At 39.1% G+C, this 20,401-nt stretch overlaps 1 protein-coding gene across 1 annotated transcript in view; it reads right to left on the bottom strand.

The window, feature by feature from the left end:
• RMDN2 (regulator of microtubule dynamics 2) overlaps positions 1 to 18,575 on the bottom strand; it is a 41,864-nt gene extending 23,289 nt beyond the window's left edge. The window contains exons 1-5 of the mRNA XM_065729326.1: positions 18,530 to 18,575; positions 17,572 to 18,038; positions 11,280 to 11,469; positions 10,243 to 10,345; positions 8,197 to 8,257 (exon numbers count right to left, since the gene is read on the bottom strand). Of these exons, the coding sequence (XP_065585398.1) occupies positions 8,197 to 8,257; positions 10,243 to 10,345; positions 11,280 to 11,469; positions 17,572 to 18,026 (809 nt within the window). The 5' untranslated portion in view covers positions 18,027 to 18,038; positions 18,530 to 18,575. The remainder of the gene's footprint in view (positions 1 to 8,196; positions 8,258 to 10,242; positions 10,346 to 11,279; positions 11,470 to 17,571; positions 18,039 to 18,529) is intronic.
• Positions 18,576 to 20,401: the final 1,826 nt, after the last annotated feature.

Genomic DNA, 20,401 nt, shown 5'->3' with positions numbered 1-20,401 from the left:
ACTCAGCATACCATAGCTAAACGGATTGCTGCTACAAAAGAAAACAATGAAAAGCGAACAGCTAATCCAGCACCTTGCAGTATTTCCCTGTCTGTGCGTGACAAGAAAGAAGGCCTTAGTTTAAACCAGTTCAAAGAAAAACTTCTACTTACAGCTCAAATCTCCGGGGAGGGAAATCCGAGGAATATTTACAACGAATGAAAAATAAGCTGACCTTTAAACACTTTAAAAGTTTAATTTTCACACTTTAAAAGTGTGAAAATGTATTTCACATACACTCATCATGGCCTTTTTGTTTGTTTGTTTCCCTTTTTTTATACTTTTGAACTGGGATAGACAGCAAATTGGTATAAATCAATTATTAAATGCTTGGAGTTGAAATCCGATTGCCCTTCAGAGATTCATTTCTGGGGGGTGGGGGGGTTGCTTCTTTTTTTTGCCAGGAAAGAACTCTTTGACACTCGAAATAATTTTCAGAGTTTAAAACGTAAGGAAAGCAAACTTTTTTTCCTGCCTGATCCGAGCAGCAACGGTAACATTAAGGCACCGATCAGCAGAAACTAGGAAGCGCCTAGAAACGCCTCGGTGCAGGGTTAGCATGCAGCCAGCGCTGCCTTTCAGGCCCCCGCTGGATGGCCGCGGAGCCTTCGGCGCCGGCCCCTCCTGGCGGACACACGTGGAACAGCGCGGCTAACGCCAGGCCCGCGGGTACCGCCTGCCCCGGGCGTCTTCTCCTCGGCTGCTTCCGTGGACCATACCGGGAAAAAATAATACTAACTTTTTTTAATCACATAATAATGAGAAAATATCTTGTGAAATGAGTACAGCATGTCTTCTGCAAGCAGACATCCTATCTGACATCCCTGAATTTCTATGCCTGCTCACACAGGATAAAACTGTATAGCACGTACCTGCTGCAAAAGGAGCAGCAGAAGGCAAATCCAGCAAGTTTTATCGAGCACATTTGCAAGCAGCTTGAATTTTAATAAAGATAATATAGCAAACTGATACCAGCAGTTTGGCTCTGGCAACCACAGCCAGATGAAATGGATATACAGCAAAGATTAAAGGTCTTGAGTCAAAAGCCACATTAGGTCACTCAAAATCCTATCTTACTCCTTGGCCATAGTCTTCCAGCCACACTTGCTTCACTCACTGACATGCTCTGACCATCTGCAACAGAGCCACACTTGAAAGCTTTCTTTTTCATCTGAGTTGGACATGGTATCATTTCTCACTGAACTGTAGGGAGGCTTTTTTGCAACTTAAGACTCCTGCTTCACAACTCTTTCACTCTTTTTCATGTACAGACTGGGCCACGATAGGCTGGATTGCTGCCACGTTGTCTGAACCCATCTTTTTTCTTTGGCTCAAAGCTCACTTTAAGGCATTTCTTGCACTAAGACCCTGACCCACCTGAATGCCTACTTGTGCAACCTGGGCTAGGGAGCTGCGTTGGTAGGGGGGCTGGGCTCGATGATCTCTACAGGTCCCTTCCAACCCCTACAGTTCTGATTCTGTGATTCTTTCAGAGATCAGTTTTGTATCACTGTCCAACACTGATACCTCATTACAAAAATGTATCTTTTAAGTTCTAAAGGGGAAAAAAAGTGTTTCAGTTTGCTGTCATTTCCCTAATGGTAGAGGTAAATCTGAGTTAAAATGAGAAAGGCTGTCAGTATACAAAGTAAAATGTGCCAAGGCGCAAAGTGAAGTGTTTAGCTTTTCAGCTGTGGGGTGTTGTGGGGTTTCTCCATGGCTTTTGTTTTTGCTGGTGTTTTTTGTTTGTTTGTTTTGTTTTCCTGTTTGTTTGTTTTTAACTTGGAATGCATCTAAGTCTAGCAAAAATTGGCAGAAAAATACTTTTCATATTAAAAATTTACCAGAGAATTGAAGCTGAGCTCCAGGAAAATATCAAATGCTGCATATGCTTGGATAAGTGGCAGTCAAAAATATATGGGAAACAAACCCATGCTTTGGTAAAAAAAACAAAAACAAAAAAAAAACCCACATAAATAAGAACATTAAAGAATTCTGGCTTCATAAATTACCAGAGCGCACACAATATGTTCAAGCAAGGAAAAATGTTGTTGCTAAAGGATATTCACAGAAGTTGATCACAAAAATGCGGCTATGCCACGCTTTGCATTTTTGAGGCTGCAGAATCCACAAGTGAATTGTTTTCCAGAAATTTAACTTCCGCTTTCGTAACTGACATTCCCAGTACTTGTAATTGCAAGTATGACCTTGAAAAAATTAGCAGGGTCTTCACAAGTCTGGAAATAAAGTGAAGCAACAGCTTTCTCAGGAAATAATACAACTGTCTTTGACAGAAAGGTAACAGGCATTGCTTGGTTGCCAGTATTATTTTCCATGTGACCATTTGGGAAAGAATCTTCTAGTAAACAGACCCTTTCACAGTTCAAACTCATCTCATTTACACTGGCTGCAGCATTTCTCCTAGACACCATGACTTCAAGACCCTTATCCCATGGGATGCATCATGGCTCCTCCTTACAGGATGGAGGCTTAGAAAAAAAACTCAGTGACCTGCAATGGGCCTATGCCAGTTTCTTCATGCACATTCCTTCACAACTTGAGTAATCAACACAGGCTGAACAAAGCCATCAACAGTATTTGCACTGTCTCTCTTTCGGGATGGTCAAAGAAGTAGTAAAACCTCACAGCTAGTTTTTCTTTTCCAGTGTTGCCATTTACTTCAGTTTTGTTTTGTTTTTAAAGCAGTTACCATTTGAAAAAGGTTTTATGATCTCACTGACAACCACAATATTAAAAGTGATCGCATTTTCAAAATTCTGGATTCAGATATGAAAATTACTTGCATCTAGAAAAGTTCAATACCAAAAACTGACTGTTTCAAGGTAAGTTGCTCTTTTCGTCCTGCTTATGTTTTTATCAAATTTAGCTTAAACATGGATATCAGTAATTTGTCCGTGTACTGATCAGCAAGCTGGACATTCTAATTTCTGATATATTTTATGATATAGTTTCATGAAACAATACAGATGACCTAATAAGAAGATATAAGACATTACCTGTTATTTACCCAAAGCATGTCTGAAAAGTAAGGAAGGATAGTTGAATTCTAGGCAAACATGACCTAGAGTTAACTGATAAAATCATTACACTAAATTCTCCTGGAGCATACAAAAGAGAGATTTTGTTTTCCAGATAGCTTATAGCAGTTCCACAGCATGAGAAAAACCCTTCTCTGAAAAAGGGATGTACTGGGCTTTACTGAACAGTTATGTCAGTCAGGGCGCGACCAAAACAGCTTTATGCTGTAAATGGAGATTTCAAGCAACAGGAATCAGTTCCCAAAACAGAGAGGCCTACTGTCCTACTTCTTTCTAAACAGCAAAAAGAGTGCCAGGCTATATGAATCACTACGAAAGAGTTATTATGAAACAACGTTCAAAAGTGCAGAAGCAAATTATCCTCTCTGATGCAGAGGAAAGGAATGAAGTATTTTTACTGACTAATTCAGTTCCAGCAAGATATTCTCCACTGCCTTAAAAATCAAAAAGAAATTGGCCCTAAAAGTGAAAAGAAAAGCTCATAACCGAAGTGGGGATATTGGATGGGTACGTATATATTATATATATATATATATATATATATATATAAGTAAAGAAAATATATATATATATATAAGTAAAGAAAAAATATATATATATAAGTAAAGAAAAAATATATATATATATAAGTAAAGAAAATATATATATATATAAGTAAAGAAAATATATATATATAAGTAAATATATATATATATAAGTAAAGAAAATACATATATATATATATATATATATATATAAGTAAAGAAAAATAAAAAAGGAAGTAAAGAAAAAGGAAGTAAAAAATAGAAAAGAAACATAAGAAAGAAAATACAGAACAAATAGAAATGAGAAAAAAAAAAAGACAAAAGATGAAACTAACATTGCTGAACTCAACTGCTTCTTTGCTTATAACCTACTGCCCCTCCAGGAGTTAAATGCAAGCAGAGAGCAGGGAGAAAGGCGAGAAGCAAAACAGGTCTAGCATTTAATTCTCACTCATTTAGTAAGCCATATATTAAACAGTTTCAGAGAACACCTGTAATAATGCAGGAGCTAACAATTTGGAGATCATCTGTACCAAACATGAGATAAAACCTCAGTTGTGCTGATAAAAAATATCAAAGCCCCACAGAAATAAGTACATATTAGGAAGGAATCAGTTAAAACTTTCCTCAGGCATGGTCAGAAAGCCAGCAGCCAATAGAGAAACAGGGAACTTTACATGAAAGGGGAGAAAAATCTGTCTCACTAACATATAGGCTCATCTTACACAGGTTAAGAAAATGTTATATTGACAGTAAGATGAAAAGGACAGGTTTTGGTCTGAGACAGTGTTGCTCTCACACTGAGTATGCATTTGTGCTGAGTTTCTCATCTGCAGACAGTCCAAGCTTTCAAAGTGTATCTGATCTCCTGCTTCAGACAATACATCCCTGATTCCTGCCTGGGCACAGGTGCCTACTGCCACAGGAGTTGCCCTAAGATTTCCTATCACCTCCAGCTGCTGACTGAGAAGGGCACAGACTCCAAAAGATCATGTGTAATACATGTCATATCATACAAGTATCCTATAATATCAGAAGTTAGACAATAGTTTCCACCCCCTATATGGGGAAGATAAGTCCCACACTCACCTGCAGACATGTATAAAGTATAATACATCTAGAGGTGAGTAGTGCCCTTCAACTGTGAACCAATAAGTGCTTCTTCCCTAACTGACCACCTGTTAGTGACCGTAGTGCTTTACTATAAATATTTTTAAGATTTATTTTCCCTCTTACTATTTTAACTACATGCTTGATGCTGCTTCCATATTATTTCTGCACGCAGACTTCCAGCATTTAAAAAGGGACTATAAATGAGAGAGGAATCAACTTTCTACTCAGGTAGATAGTGATATGACAGGAGAGAATGGTTTTCTCAAGGAGAGAATGTTTAGTTTAGATGTAAGGGGAAGTTCTTCATAGAGTGAGTGGTGAGGTGCTGGAACAGGCTGACCAGAGAGGTTGTGGATGTCTCATTGTTGGAGGTATTTAAAGCCAGCAAAGGCAACCTGATCTGGCACCAGATCTGGCAGTTGGTTGCCCTGCCTGTGGCAAGGGGCTTGGAACTTGATGCTTGGGGTCCCTTCCAACCCAAGCCATTCTACGACTCTATGATTCCATGTCTTAATTGCATTGCAGTGTTTTCTGTTCACACGCTACCTTGTCTATTTATTATTACAGCCAAAAGTCTGTTTGTATACAATTTTGAGAACACAGTTCATACTGGGAAGATTTTCTGAGCTCTCCTTTCCTGTTCATGATGATTAACACATAAAATAGTGTTTATATAAATTTGTATCAGCCAGACCCAACCAAAGCAGATCTGACACAGCTAACAATCAAGTTATCCTGAGTAATGAGGAAAATCCCAGCAGAAAGGAAAAAGGAAAATCAGTTCTCAGTTAGAAAGAGGACAGGACATAGGTTACAGACAAGCCAGCAAACATTATGGGATAATTTTTTCCACAAGTGCAAAAGCATACAAAGCAGTTAACAAGAGTTTCTAATGAATAAAGAGTATCAAACACTTTTTTTTTTTCCTGACAAGATAAACCATTATTAGGGGAATGCAACAAATAGGATATGACTTCACCTCAGTCCAGACTTTGTCCCATATGACATTCCTCATAATCTACCCACAGAAATGTTATTTAAATAGTTCCAGAATCATTGATTAAATAGATGCACAGTCATTAAAGGTACTTCACAGAATTTCATCCTGGATCCATTACCTCATTACCTTCCAATAATTTCATTAATGAACTCAATGACTAAACAAAATTAAAAAACTTTTAAAATAAGTTTATAATTGGGAGAGGATGATGCAAGCATTTGCATCCCTAGTGGCTCAGTGAACCAGAGAAGTGGTCTGAAATCAACATGAAATCTATGAAACTTGCTGCAAACAAGCACTCAACCAAGGAAGAAGAAAGAAACGTACAGTTACAGAACAAATTAACTGCTGGTTAAGTAGTGGCATAGACAGAGAGAATATATAGGGATCACAGTCTGAGAGTTAGCAGGCTAGACAAAAACATTCAACTCTGTTTCTGGAACACATCAGCAGGAAAGCTCACTCAGGGTTTCAGCTAGAGCCATATATTCAGTATAGACACTACACTTTAAATAATAAAATCATGCTTCAAATCAGAAAGATATCAAAAAAGAAGAAATAAGCTGATAATGCAGAAAAAAATTATTACGCTAAGTTATTTAAATCTGTGATATGCACATATATCACTGGAAAGCCATCACTTCGACAAGAAATAAAACCTTCATACCTATTTGCAACCCGTGTACAAAAACTATAACTATAAACCACCGCAAAATCTCCTGCGCCTCTAACAAAAGCAGTAGTCTACAAAACAGAAAATACTCAAGTAAAAACTCTTAAAAAGGCTTTCTCAACTAACCTCTGGAACATGTCTCTTTACACTCACAATTCTTCCCTTGCTTGATGTGCCTGCCAGTACAGAATCTCACATCTGAAGTCAACAGACCACCTACATCTTCCTCAACAACATGCAAGCTTTTGTCAGCATAGTTTCTGCCAGTGAAGTTGAGTTTACACATCCTGTCAGTTTCTCAGGATGGTGGAGAGAAGTGGGCAGTCACACATTCATGAAATGTTGTGGCTGTTTATGTGCATAGCTTTAGCTGAGAGGAATACAGCATCATTACTCTGAGCAAGTGGCCATGCCTGCAGTCAGCCTAACAGCAGAAATAGCTGCAAATTATTGTCAGCAGGTGTTCAATCTACAGGGGCTTCTTATCACCTTACATTAAACAGCAATGCTCAATTTATCCTCTTCCATTAGTTCAGATGCCACAGTAGCAAACTCTAGTAGATAGACATTAACAGGCAGCTGAGTACAACCAGAAGCAAAAGCTTCACTGTAAACTACCACAGTACAGCCACCTGTCATTATTGGTTACAAGCAACTAGAGAGAGAAAATGCAAATTTCCATGAAGGTGAAGCTTGCCTGAAATTCCCCCAGCATACCACCTCCAGCACCTCATGGTTACAAAGTGGGTGTTTTGGTCTCTAGTTACTATAAACCAAAATGATGCTTTTATCTTCCTAGGAATATGACAACACTCACAGCAACACAGCATAGAACTATAGCATAGCCACCTCCAAAGCTCGGGGAGAGCATGATACCAAGCCCAAGAATCACCTACTTAAATGAAACCATCTGTACCTAACCAAGTAGTTAACAACCTCAGGAGAAACTAATCTCCCCCTAGCTCAGATGGGAAAAAATGAACTTAGATAAACTGTGCTCCACAAGTGGCTACTTCTTTTTAGACATCCTGATATAACAGGATTAGGTTTAGATACTTGAAAATTAAGTGAATTCACAACTTATGTGAAGATAAAATTAATTACAAACATAGAAGCCAAAATGGAAAGGAAAAGTTAAAAATACTAGAAATCAGGAGCTCAATAAAATTGATTAACAAAATAGCAACACGAGGACATAATGTCAGAACTCAGTAGAATTATCTTTCACCTGATAATGTTGGTCAGATGAAAATTATTCATCTTTTCAAAGATTTTTTAATTACTGGATTAATTTCATATTCCTTTCCAAGTGCTAAGCTTGGAGGAAAATTATACAATAAAGCAAAATCTCAGAAGCAGTTTGAAACTTCCATAATACTCTTACTGTCCATTTCTAATTATTGGAGTTTAGCTTATCAAAATTTTAGAGAATGCTTACTTTTCAAAAAGGTAAAGGCAAAGTCTGAGGTCAAATGACATTATTTTGAGAAGTGGTGAGAGAAAAAGTAAATAGAACACTATAGTTTTTCTGAGCAATAATATACTGACAGAAGCAAATACTCCCACCTACATTTCACAGTGGTCATTAAAACATGGTTAGTGAGTTGTTTCACATTCCATAATAAATGCTTCATGAAATTCTTCAATGCAATTACATAGACAGAATTAGTAGTAAATGACTTCCATAAAACTATGAAAAATATAAAAGAATATTTTATGAAACTGATATCCAGCTTCATCATGATGTGTGCACTTATTTTTAGGAAAAAGTGATTCTCCCAAACTTACCACTGGTGACTCTCAGCACTCATGGCATCCAACTGGACAGCCTTTTCAGCTTTAGCCTTCCCTATAAAAGGAATGCAATACGTTACAAGATTACCCTCCAACATCTTTGGCAACTCCCAAGAACTAAGCAACAAGATATACTCTGGCTGTAAAGAAATTCAAAAGTCTCCTGTAAATATAGATGGACAACAATGATTTTACATCATTTGCTCCTATATACGTGTGCTCAGCCCCCAATAAAATGGATGCAATTTTAGTATTTTTTTAATCCATTTTATCAACTCAGATGCAGCTGAATCAGGGAAGGATTTGACTGGACTTTTGAAGATGGTCACATTATTTCTAAGACCTCTACATGCAGGTTAAAGAAGCAACTGCAAGAATAAGCAGCAGAGCTACTTTCTTCCTTGAGTACAGAGATTAGCTAGTTGAAGTTCCTTTCCAGTACAAAGTCTTCCATTAGGTTCTGCTATTAACTGAATCAAGATGACAGAAGGTGTCCCAATCAAACCCACGCACCCAGATGAGATGCTTGCTGCTTGTGTAGTCTCAGCTGCAACCAATTAAGCCACTGACATTTCTATATAACAAGTTAACTTCAGAAAAACAAAGAGCAGTATACACAGTCCTCTAACCCAATGGAATGAAAAAACACAAAACTACTGCCAGCTCCCCTGCAGCCTCAATCCCTCCGCATCACTTCCAAAAACAGAGATGAAAAGGGCTGCCACCACCCACCCCTCAGTGAGAATGAGCCAAAGGAGGCTGATTACCCAAGACCTAATCCCCGTGTCATTCCTTTCTCTGTCTTTTGCTATGTTGCTATCTTCCAACAAGAAAGGCTACAACTAGTCAGTGGTAAAAGCAAAGGATCCAACAACTGAGTTCACTGCTAGCACATAGTTTGTGTTATAATCCTCACAGCAACAGCAACTTCCACACAAAGAAGCCAAACTGCTACTAAACCAAAGACAGCAACAATTAAGTAGTTAAGATAGCGTGAGTCTGTATGATGAAAGGACAAGAACAAAAAGATAAGGTCAGGGACCTTGGGATATGCCTAAGTTGGCTATGGAATAAGTAATAACAGCCCAGGGGCATGACACTGCCCCTGGATGACAAAGGATGACAAAGAGCAGCCAAAGTTGCTTTTTCGGCGTTGTCTTTTCTGCTGACAGAAAAAGAAAATAAACAATTTGCAAAACATTAGAAGAGTCATAGAAGACAAAATTATGTGAACTTTAAATATACTTACAAAACCTTACTTTGGCACAGCAAAAAGGGAGAGGCAGTGGAGAAATAAAGGATAGAGAGGCTTCCCCAGATACAGGGAAAGAGATTACCATAAAAACAATCTGTTGGAAAAGACTGGAGGGGGGTGATACAGGTAGAAAAGAAGTAGGCTTTATTATAGTCAAGAAAAGAAAATCCAAAACAAGAAACATACTGTCCTTATAGCCAATACAAAACTGGAATGTAAAAGAAAGGGATATGCTTTTAAAAGCAACAAAAAAAAAAAGCTGTAAAAAAGAAAACTGGATCATTTTTAAGTCTAAGTCTTATCCCCAGTACCATCATAAAAGAAGCTGCTGATTTGCAGGAGTGCTACTTTGCCTCAGAAAAATAAGCCTTGAGTTTGCTTTGGCATTTACTTATTCTTCTCTTTCTCCTAAAGATGTAATTCAGCAACTGTGCTGAAATATATATATTTTTTAATATTCTTTCCTTTTATAATTATTATTTTATATTCTATTTCCACCTGATTCTCATCAAAATGAAGGATTTTAAGGCACCACTCATAGCCAACAGATTTAAATTGCGACCGTTGAGACTTCTCATACACCATTTCTTGATGTTTCTGATGAGGAAAGAATAGACTGAAGTTGAAAAGCATGCTAGGTCTTGTGCAAAATATTTTTTATTACAGTACAAATTCTCCCATTTAGTAGATTGGGCATTGTTTGGATTGGAAAACCTTACCAAAGTTCAAAGCATGTTTCACTACATTCAGAGAGCATTGTACATAAGCATTTTTCATCTACTTACCATCAGAAACATATTTTTTCTTTTCCTCAGCATCAGTAGCCATCTCAAACATATCTCCATAAGCACGTGCAAATCTCCAAAGAAAGTCCACACAGTTTTCATACTGAAAGCAGAGAACAACTCAGAATCAGATTAGACTGTGATTTACACAGTTTCCTTTAATAATACTTAGAGTGGGTTAAACAAACATGGCATAAATATTTGGTTATTTTACATCCTTTTATACTACTTTTAATTTACATGAGAACCAGAAAGCAAGTTTTTCTCTGCCAAAGAAGAAAAAGGTTTTGGAAATACTTTAGACAAGCTAAAGAGGCTTCATTTCAAAAATCAGTTTTAAAGTTCTTTTTTAAATTAAAAATATAAATGTAACTGTAAAATCCAACAGATTCCTGAATGACGTGATGTATACTTGCTTTAGATTTGAAATGAGCACCAAATTCACTTTCAAGTAACATTTCATCAAGTTGCCTGGGTATTTCAATACATGAATGAAAACGTAATCAGAACTAATTATGATCATCACAGAAGAAGACATTGATACACTGCATAGAGTGCTAACTGTCAAACATGTTGGAATTTTATCAGGAGATAAACAAGTGCATCAAAGGAAAAGTCCACATGAAGATTACCATAAAGGTATAAGCAGACTACAGGCCCACAGTTTGATTTCTTCAGAACACTTGGTCTGGTTAATAACTTATTCCACAGGACTTTCTCATACAGGCCATTCTAAAACCAGCAAAGAAGACTTTCATTTACCTAGGAAAAAGCCCACATTATCTTTCTTTATTGCATACAAAAATACACATATGAAGCAAAGTCTCAAAATTTTTGAGTCTAGACGGGATATAATACAACAAAACTCTCATGTCCACCCAACAGGAATACTGGGGACACCATGAAATATTTTCCAACATAATTTCAAAACAAGTAAGAAATTGCATTTTGATTCCTGTGTCCGCTTTAATGCTTGTAATAAAGAAGCTCACAGAGGTAGTGCCAAACGTAAGTTAATAGCAACATAACATTAATACCTTGGCTTCCTTCTCAAGTAGCAGTCGGAAGCTCTCCTTTTTATCATCCTCTGAACCCTTGTGCAAACTGTCCACTTCCTGGAGAAGATTAAATAATTCATCTTCTGACTGCACAATGGTATCAGGTGACTTCTTACACACCTTCTCTTCCTCAGAGTCTCCTTCAGTATCAGTATGAGCTGTAAGGTAACTAAAAAACACAAAAATAATGACTATCTTTTCTAAAAATATTGGCAAATCACTGAAATTAAAATGCAAAAAATTCAGCACAATTTATTCCATTTGTCCAACCTGAAAAGTTTTTGTTAATGAAATCAAGCTTATAATTATTACAGAACCTTTAACTACAAAAGGACAGCACACCAATAATTTCAAATGTAACAGGTAAACAAATATATTGTCCCGCCTAGTCCTACATCCAAAAAATAAAAATAAAAAAGTTAAAAAAAATGTAGAGACATATTAGAAACATGTGTCCTTGTGCTTCAAATGCAGAATACTTTAAATCATTAATGTGTACTAAGATATTCTCTGCAACCCTGAACTCTCTGTAGTCCTGAACCTCTTTGACTCTTTACCTCAATTTCTCTGTATTTTGAAATAGGAAAGAGCTTACTAACCACACCAGAAGTGTTGTAGGAATCATTTATACAGTGTTCTCTTAAACACTTCAAGATCTAAACATAAGTGATAATATACATAAACAAATTGCTAACAGTGATCTTCTGTACAATCTTAATGTTAGAATATCCAAAACTGGGGAAGATCTTATAGTAATTAATTGTGCTCCATGCAGAAGTACTCAGCACAAGGCAGTCAAGGACAAGAAAATATTTACGAAAGCCATAAATACCACACAGAGATAAGCCGCTGGCCCTACTGTCCAAAGTGCTGAGCATACATCAGGGTCCTCCAGTTTCACAAAGAAGCAGCTGAATAGCATTGTATTTTAAAAGTAATCATTTCATCTATTACGAGTCCCAACTTTACCAGTCAGGCAACCCAGGCAAACTCCTACGTTACTCAGGAGTCACAGGGATAAAATAAGAGCAAGATAATTAAATTAAGTATTAAATATCATTTCAGCATTTTGGCAAACAAAGCATAAAGTTTTTCTGTTTTGTTTCTGATCGCATTAATTTTCTTACTAGCTCTGTTCAATCCTTGTCATGGTTGAAACATTTTAAGCACAAAAACATAACACATTAAGCAGGCAATACACACTTCTACAAAATAACTAGCTAAGATTTTTCCTATCAATGTGGGTAAGCTATTTGAACTGAAGGTATTTTATTTCAAGACTGGAAGCCCGACCAGCCACACATGGACAAAATAAGAGTATCATAGATACTACTGATATTAAACTGCTGTAAAAAGAGCAGTTTAATTGATTTCAAAACCCAGCTAGCAGGCTTACACATCTCTTTACAGAAGAGCAAGCTGCAAGTAATGAAAAAGCTATATTAAGTTATAAATACAGAAGCAAAGCAAAGTTTTATTTCAACACAACCCAAAATCTCCTAGAGTTTAAGCGATGATGAAAGTAAACCAATAAGGAAATCAGAAACAAAGGAAAAAGAGCTATTATGATTTGCTTTTCTAATCTTTTATGTAGCTATTACATCTGCTATTTCACCTGTTGTTTTCCTGCAAGTTTTATCACACAATGAATGAAAAAATATGGATGTGATTGAATTGAGAGCGGCCTTGAGGAGAAGGACTTTATATCACTGGTTCATAAGAAGTTCAGCATGAGTTGAAAGTGTGCACCCTGCAGCCCAGAAGGCCATGTGTATATTGGGGTACATCAAATAAGAGGCAGCTAGCAGGATGAGGGAGATGATTGTGCCTCTGCATTTGTGAGGCCCCACCTAAAGTTCTATATCCAGGCACAGAGCCCCCAGCACAATAAGGACACAGAGCTGTTGGAGTAGAGATGATCAGAGGGCACATCTCCTGCAAAGAAAGGCTGTGGGAGCTGGGTAAGCTGGTCTGGAGAAGGGAAGGCTCTGGGGGAACTCACTTCTTTCAACTACCACCTAGTGGTAGCCATCCACTACCCAAAAAACGCCTACAGGAAAGTTGGAGAGGGACTCTGTCATGGAGTGTAGTGAAAGGTCAAAGGGTAATGGCTTTAGCTGAAAGGGGGTAGGTTTAGATTAGACATTAAGAAGAAATTATTCATGACCATAGAATTATAGAATGGCCTGGGATGAAAAGGACCTCGAAGATCACCTAGCTTGAACCTTTCTGCTGTGGGCAGGGTCACCAACTACTAACCAGGCTGCTCAGAGCTACATCCAGCCTTGCCTTGAATGCCTTCAGGGATGGGGTATCCACAACTTCTCTGGTGATGCACTGAAACAGGTTGCCCACCCTTTGCATGAAAAACTTCCTCCTAACATCCAACCTAATTCTCCCATCTTAGTTTAAAACCATTCCCACTTGTGCTATCACTATCAACCCATGTAGTCATTCTCCCTCCTGCTGATAACATTCCTTTCAAGTACTAGGAGACCACAGTAAGGTCTCCCCAGAGCCTCCTCTTCTCCAAGCTAAACAAGCCAATTTCCCTCAACCTTTCTTCACAGGTGAGATGCTCTAGCCCTCTGATCATTTTACTGACCATCTTCTGGACCTGTTCCAAGACCTCTGCATCTTGTGCTGGGGGCCCTAAGCCTGTAAGAAGTACTCCAGATGGGGTCTCAAAAGAATTGAGTAGAGGGGGACAATCACTTCCCTCTCCCTGCAGGACACCTCTTTTTTAATGAAGCCAAATATATAGTTGATGATGAGGGTGGTGAGGCACTGGAACAGGCTGCCCAAGGAAGCTGTGGATGCCTGATCTCTGCAAGTGTTCTAGGCCAGGCTGGATGAGGCTTTGAGCAACCTGGTGTTCCTACAGAAAGGGGAGTTGGAACCAGATGACCTTTAAGGTCCCTTCGAAGACAATCATTCAATGACTTTACAGCCTTGGCAGTCTTTTCCAACCCAGATGATTCTATGAAAAGTGAATATTTAGAAGTGAAAAACACATTAACCACCACCTGAGAAAATGGAAGAACTTTAAACATGTCTACACTCACTGCAAAATGTTTTAATCTTTATTACCAATACATCTTACTTAAAAGAGAAATCAGTGAGTGACAAGAATGTCAGGAGCAATGGTCAACCAACAGGACTCAGACCACTGAAGACTGCTCAAAGTCCAAAAAGCAAACAGAAACCATGCCCTAGACTCACTACACTGTGGTTAAGCTGTTACAAAATCCCCACACACACTATCACATTAAAAAAAAAAAGCCATAAAAAAAAATACAAAAAAGCAATACAGCCATCTGATATAAAACACTGCTGTGAACTTGCTCTGCTGGTTCAACAGATTGGATCAACTGGTTGGATTGCCTTCTGACTGGCCATAACATCCATTCACAACACTCCAACACTGAGACAGATCAAATATCATTTGTTTTCTCCCTGTCAACTTAAGAAATTCTCATGTGCCACACACACTGCCCCATCTGCTCAAGCTGATTCAGTAGAATAGTGATTATATCATATATATATGTCACAGACTCATCTAGATCGAATTAGCATGGATGAACCAGTGGAGTATACACATCCACCAGTAATGACAAACAGCCTTTGAGGAAACATTTGCCAAACCTGACTCAGGTCAGCTGAAGCCTGCAATGAAAAGAAATGGGCAGCAAAAATAAATGAAGAAATAAGGGAAGGAATTCTTAAAAGCAGGCAATGGAAACTTAAGAAAAAAATATATATATATATCTTTAAATGAATGTGCCCTTGTTACACACCCTCTAATGTTAAAGGCTGAGGTGTTTTTTAGTGAGGAATAGAAACTGAAACTGTTAAAAACAGAATGTAGAACAGGCTAGACACAGTGAGCTCTACAGTATACAGTCAAGGTCTCATCAATTCAGTGTACCTTCCAATCAGAGTAACTTCTATTATGTGAAAATAAATACAATTTATTTTTAAAGTGTTTTTTTCCCACTTAAAGAAATAAATAATTTTTGAAAGGAAAAATGCAAAGCTTCTCTCTCCAAGGTGTTGAATATCAACAGTGACATTGGGAACAGACCAAAATAGATCAAAACAGTGAAGGTCACAGCAGGGACTGCCAGCATCAAATATTTTATTGGAAAAAAAATAATAATAATTTTAAAAGTATTATTAAAAGCTTTCCTGGGAGAAGTTTGCAAACCTGAAACTGACTGTAGTCATTTGCCACAACCTATTCATGTGTCATTTAAAACCAGAACTGCTTAACACAAGCAAAACCCTATCTTCTGGATCATAAAAACACTGCTGGGGCTGTGAAACACGTTGCACGTACTTTCATCCTAGATAGAAAATCAAAAGTGAAGAATGCAAGTTTAATGTGTAACTAAGAACAACATTATTCCTCTAGTGCACAAGCCAGTAGCTGAATGCATTGCCACGTATGGACTTACCACAAGACAGCATAAAGCAGTGCCCATGGCATTTACACACTTAAGAGCACATGAAATAGTGACACATATTAACTGGAAAAAATTATCTGTGTTACTGTCTCTTACAGAAAACTCTCACAGAATGTGCATCACTGCCACTGAAGTTACATATGACCTCAGAAAAAAAACTATATACATTTCAACTGTATGCAAACCAGGATTGTGAACCTACTTCCACTGACAAGAAGAAGAAAAACTAATTTAAATGAAATAAAATCATCTTAAGTACAGAGAAGATATGTGAAACAAGTACATCAAGTAAAAGGTGTTGGGAAAAAAAAACCAAAACCTTCCTCTTTTCAAAAGACATTAAAAAATGTCATTGACAAATTACATACCCAAATGACTAATGCTATCTACAGCCTTGAATTATCTTCCTTCCTCAGCTGTACACAAATACTCATCAGAGAAGGCCTCTCTTAAGGACACACTCAAATAGTGCTCTTGCGCACTATAATCACTTGTGTTGGATCATCCCATCAGTTTCCTCGTCACACACAACCTGAACAGACAAGTTTCCTTGGTTAGTTCCCAAACAGCAATGCATCACTCCTGTGATGTGATGATCTCAATGTCAGGCGTGGAATGACAACTATACTGTACATGTTAACCTGATTATTTGTAAACTGGTGCTTTAGACTTATCTACATCTCCAAATATGTTATGCTCAGTATAAAGGCCTCTGCAAACCAACCAAACTGTAAAACAATGTGAGAAACAATTGAACTTGAAATGTTTGTGCACAACGAGAAGGGGCCTTTGATGAACATCGCTAACACTGAACACTCAAAGTAAAGAAAAAAAGGGTAACAACTGATTTGTAACAGAACTGATAGTGCTCAGAACATGCTATCAAAATAAAAGCAAGAAGGCTGGGATGTAACAAAAGAAAATCAGATCCTGCCCACAGGAACAAAAAATACATATGGAGGAACACCCCAAAAACATAATTTCATTAATTACTATGGACAGCACATCGCCGACTTCAGAATATTGTCACTAATTGACATATCATTAGAGAAAGAAGTTAAGATCTCATCTTACTTAAGATGGACAGTTCACGAACATCATGCCACCTACGCTATGAACGTAAAACACTGAGGAGATGTTACCAGAAAACAGTCGCTATTAACACACTGAATAAACTGAATGTAAATTTCTAATCACAGAATTCTAATCTATTATAACAAAACAAAGATGTAATTATGGGGGAGTAACATCATCTCCATTTTCACATTACTACTGTAGGGTGTATTAGACAATATATGAAATTTCAGAAGTACAGTTCCTCTCCTGAATTCCAGGTACATCTTGTCCTTCAGCATGTTCCCCAGCTGAAGCCTGAAAAAGACTTCATCAACAGCAAACTGACTACAGGCTGTGATCAGAACCAGGAACTTTGAACCTTAGTACCCTAAACCATTCGTGACTAATATCAAACAACCAGGAAACATATACGGTAGCAAATATATATAAACATGTCTGCCACGTGTACACGCCTTGCATCTAGACATAACTTCCAAAGCATGCAACACCTTTTGGCAGAGCACTGTAGTATATCATCTCTAAGGCTCGTAGGAAACAACTCCTACAACGAAAAGCACTCCTACAGTCTGAACCAACTCCATCAGAGACTTAAACAAGACTACTTCATTGCTGGAAGTGCTTTTAAATCACACTTTCATCCTGAACTTAGAACACAAAGCTTTACTTACATAATGACACAATTGGCACTGCACATGAACTGTAGCAGACGTGAAACTTGACCAACTCACCCTCCTTCACTTTCTGCCTCCTCAGAGCTGGCAGTTTCTGTTGCACCAGGTGCTGACTCTGCTTTTCTCCGCCTTGCTGCTCTGTGTGATGGGCTAGTTCTCTGAGCATCCCCCCTCCCTTGGAGCTCATCTCGAACAAGATCTTCCAGCTTTGGAATAGCTTCTTTCAGAAACTTCACCTCTCGCTTCAGTTCATCCACACTTACTAGCAAGCCATTCAGTTTTTCGAGTATCTGCAGCTGCCTTCCATGTAAAACCATGACTGCTCCTTGCTCGTTATGAGTTTCATGATCCAAACCTACAGGATGAAGCTTGTTACCTGCATCTGCAAATGCAGGCACATGCATAGCTGCACTGGGTTTTCGTGTCTTGTGGTACCAAACCAGGACAAGGCTTATTCCGGCAGTCCCTGCCATTATACCCAGTATCAATCCTTTATTTTCAAAGTGAGACATTTCTGCGCACTCCTAAAATTGAGACAAGAATAACAGGCAGAATTAAAGACATTTTCCCACTCAACACGTACTTTGCTTTAAACTCACAAAAGCATAAGGCTAAAGTAACCGGTGCGTGCTGCAGACACGCAGCCACAGCACAGCAGCTTCTGCAATAACAGGCAATGTGCAGCGACAGCAAAAACAAGGCAGCTGTGCTCTGTTGTTGAGGACAAGAAAGCACACTTTTGCACCGCACAGCATCGAAGCCTTCGCTTACAACGCTCCTCGCATCTTGCATTGAGTATTTTATTGCTTTTAAAGGCGAGAAATTCGCGGCAACCGGGTTTCTCCCACCCCACGTCCGGCGCCGGGCAGCTGCGAGGCCGCAGCGCAGCCCGCCCCGCCCGCAGCCCGCCTGCCCCGCGCTCACCCCCCCGCGACCGACTGTCCCGCAGCCCGTCCGGGCAGGGGGAAGCTGGCGGCGGCAGCGCCAGCCCCGGGCCCGTCGCCCCGCTACGTACCGGCGGGCCGCTCCGGCTGCGGGAGCGCTCCGGCCCGAGCGCGGCCCAGGGGGCGGCGATACCCGGATCGAAGGGGACGGGCCTCCGCCGCAGCCGCCGGTCGGGGTGACGGCCGCTTCCCCGCGGAGGACGGCGGCGGGCCCGCCCTGCGGCAGCACTGGAGAGGCGGGAGGCTTTCTGTCCCGGCCGAGGCCTCCCCCTGGGAGCCCGGCCGTGCCGCTGCTGCCTGAGTGCCCCGGGGCTTGCTGCCGGGGAAGCCCGCTGCACCTGCTTCGGTGCTCAGGTGGGGCTGCTGGAGAGCAAACGTACCTGCGCGTGTCTCCGTCCGCTCTGCCGGCTGCTGCTGGTTTAACCTTTGCTACTTCGGGCAGCTAGAGAGGCAGTGTTTCCTCTGCATCTGGTACTGCAAATCACAGAGAAACTGTGACCGGTTGCAGGAAGGGGCATGAAAGTTTAATAGTATCTTGGCCTTCTGAGAGCCCAGAGCTGATACTGATTCTCCAGTCAGTTGTAGTTTGCCCTGAATCACAGAGGAACTCGGGTTTATCCAGGATCAGGATGTACCGCTCCTGCATCCCGTCTTTTATCCATGACTAAGACCTTTCTTTCTCCCTTATGGCAATATTTCTTTATGGTTCTGCCTCCTGCTCCTGGTTTTGGAGAAAGACAACCTGTTACGCTCATTCGTCTTCCTGAGGGCTTCTGGAGGCCCATGTACAACATCCTACCAGAACCTTTAAGGAACCTGTTAAGATTGTGTAAAGAAAGTAACTGCTGATCAACAGCTGGAATTTTGCTCAGTCCCATCACTCAGAAACAAAGGAATAAAATGTAGTTCTTAAAAACAGAACAAAAAAATTAAAAAAAAAACAACCAACAAACATGCTAATACTTTCATGAGTGAACAAAACAATGCTTAAAAAACATCAATATTAAAGCCCACTCATGCAACCTTTTAGTCTAATAGCCTAATATCTATTTCTCCTCAGAAAGATTTCCCTTAAAATAACTATACCTGCTAGCAGACTCTCCATTAAGAACCTGAGGACGAAACAAGCCTTCCATGAGGCCAAACTACAACCTGAGAGGAAGGCAGAAATCTTTTACATTGGAAACATTAATCCTATTCTGATATTGCACAATTTTTAAAGTTGCAAACAAGTATAACCTGTTCATGTGTTCATAATTTGAGTTTTTCAAACATTTCAATTTTATGAAATCTTCACTAAAATAATGTCCAAAGAATAATTTCATTATGACAGAAATAATGGTTTCGAGTTATGTAATCCATCAGTAATTAAAAATGGATCCAGTTTACATGAATCCTCATGCTGATCATATTTCAAATATTCAGGAATTTTTTTTTTTTTTTGGATAACCTTTATTTGTATTTTCTCTTTTCAAAATCATTTGCCAAAAATCTTTCTCTAAGCCAAGTAAAACAGAGAAAGTTATTATAAAGAGAATTAATCGGAGGACAAACACAGCTGAAGCAGATTATAGATGCAGAAAACAATGTGAGTGTTTCCAAAGATTTTCTAATGTGGCTCTCTAAGGCCTGTTGCCTTGGAGTGGTCCATTTCTTTTCAAAAATGATGGCCCATAAGAACTGCCGTCCACAGCTGCCATTAGTTTCTCTGGATGCATCATGACTGCCATAATCAAGGCACAGGTCATGTCCCCAATTCCTAAATCGCTTTGCAACTGCGGCCTCCTTACCCAGGCATACCAAGCAGAAATTAGAAGCCATCACATACATGTGGAAAGCTGTAAGAACACAGCAGCTTTCCCAACTAGGACCTAAACACTAATTTAGCTAGATGTGGTATGTTAAACTGGGCTAAATATTACAGTTGGTCTAAGCAAATGGCA

This window comes from Cyrtonyx montezumae, unplaced genomic scaffold (assembly GCF_038088225.1).
Source record: "Cyrtonyx montezumae isolate F1298 unplaced genomic scaffold, pur_monq_1.0 scaffold_0, whole genome shotgun sequence".
Lineage (NCBI taxonomy): Eukaryota > Metazoa > Chordata > Aves > Galliformes > Odontophoridae > Cyrtonyx > Cyrtonyx montezumae.
Note: the sequence above shows the minus strand (reverse complement) of the source record. Positions and strands in the feature narration are given on the sequence as shown.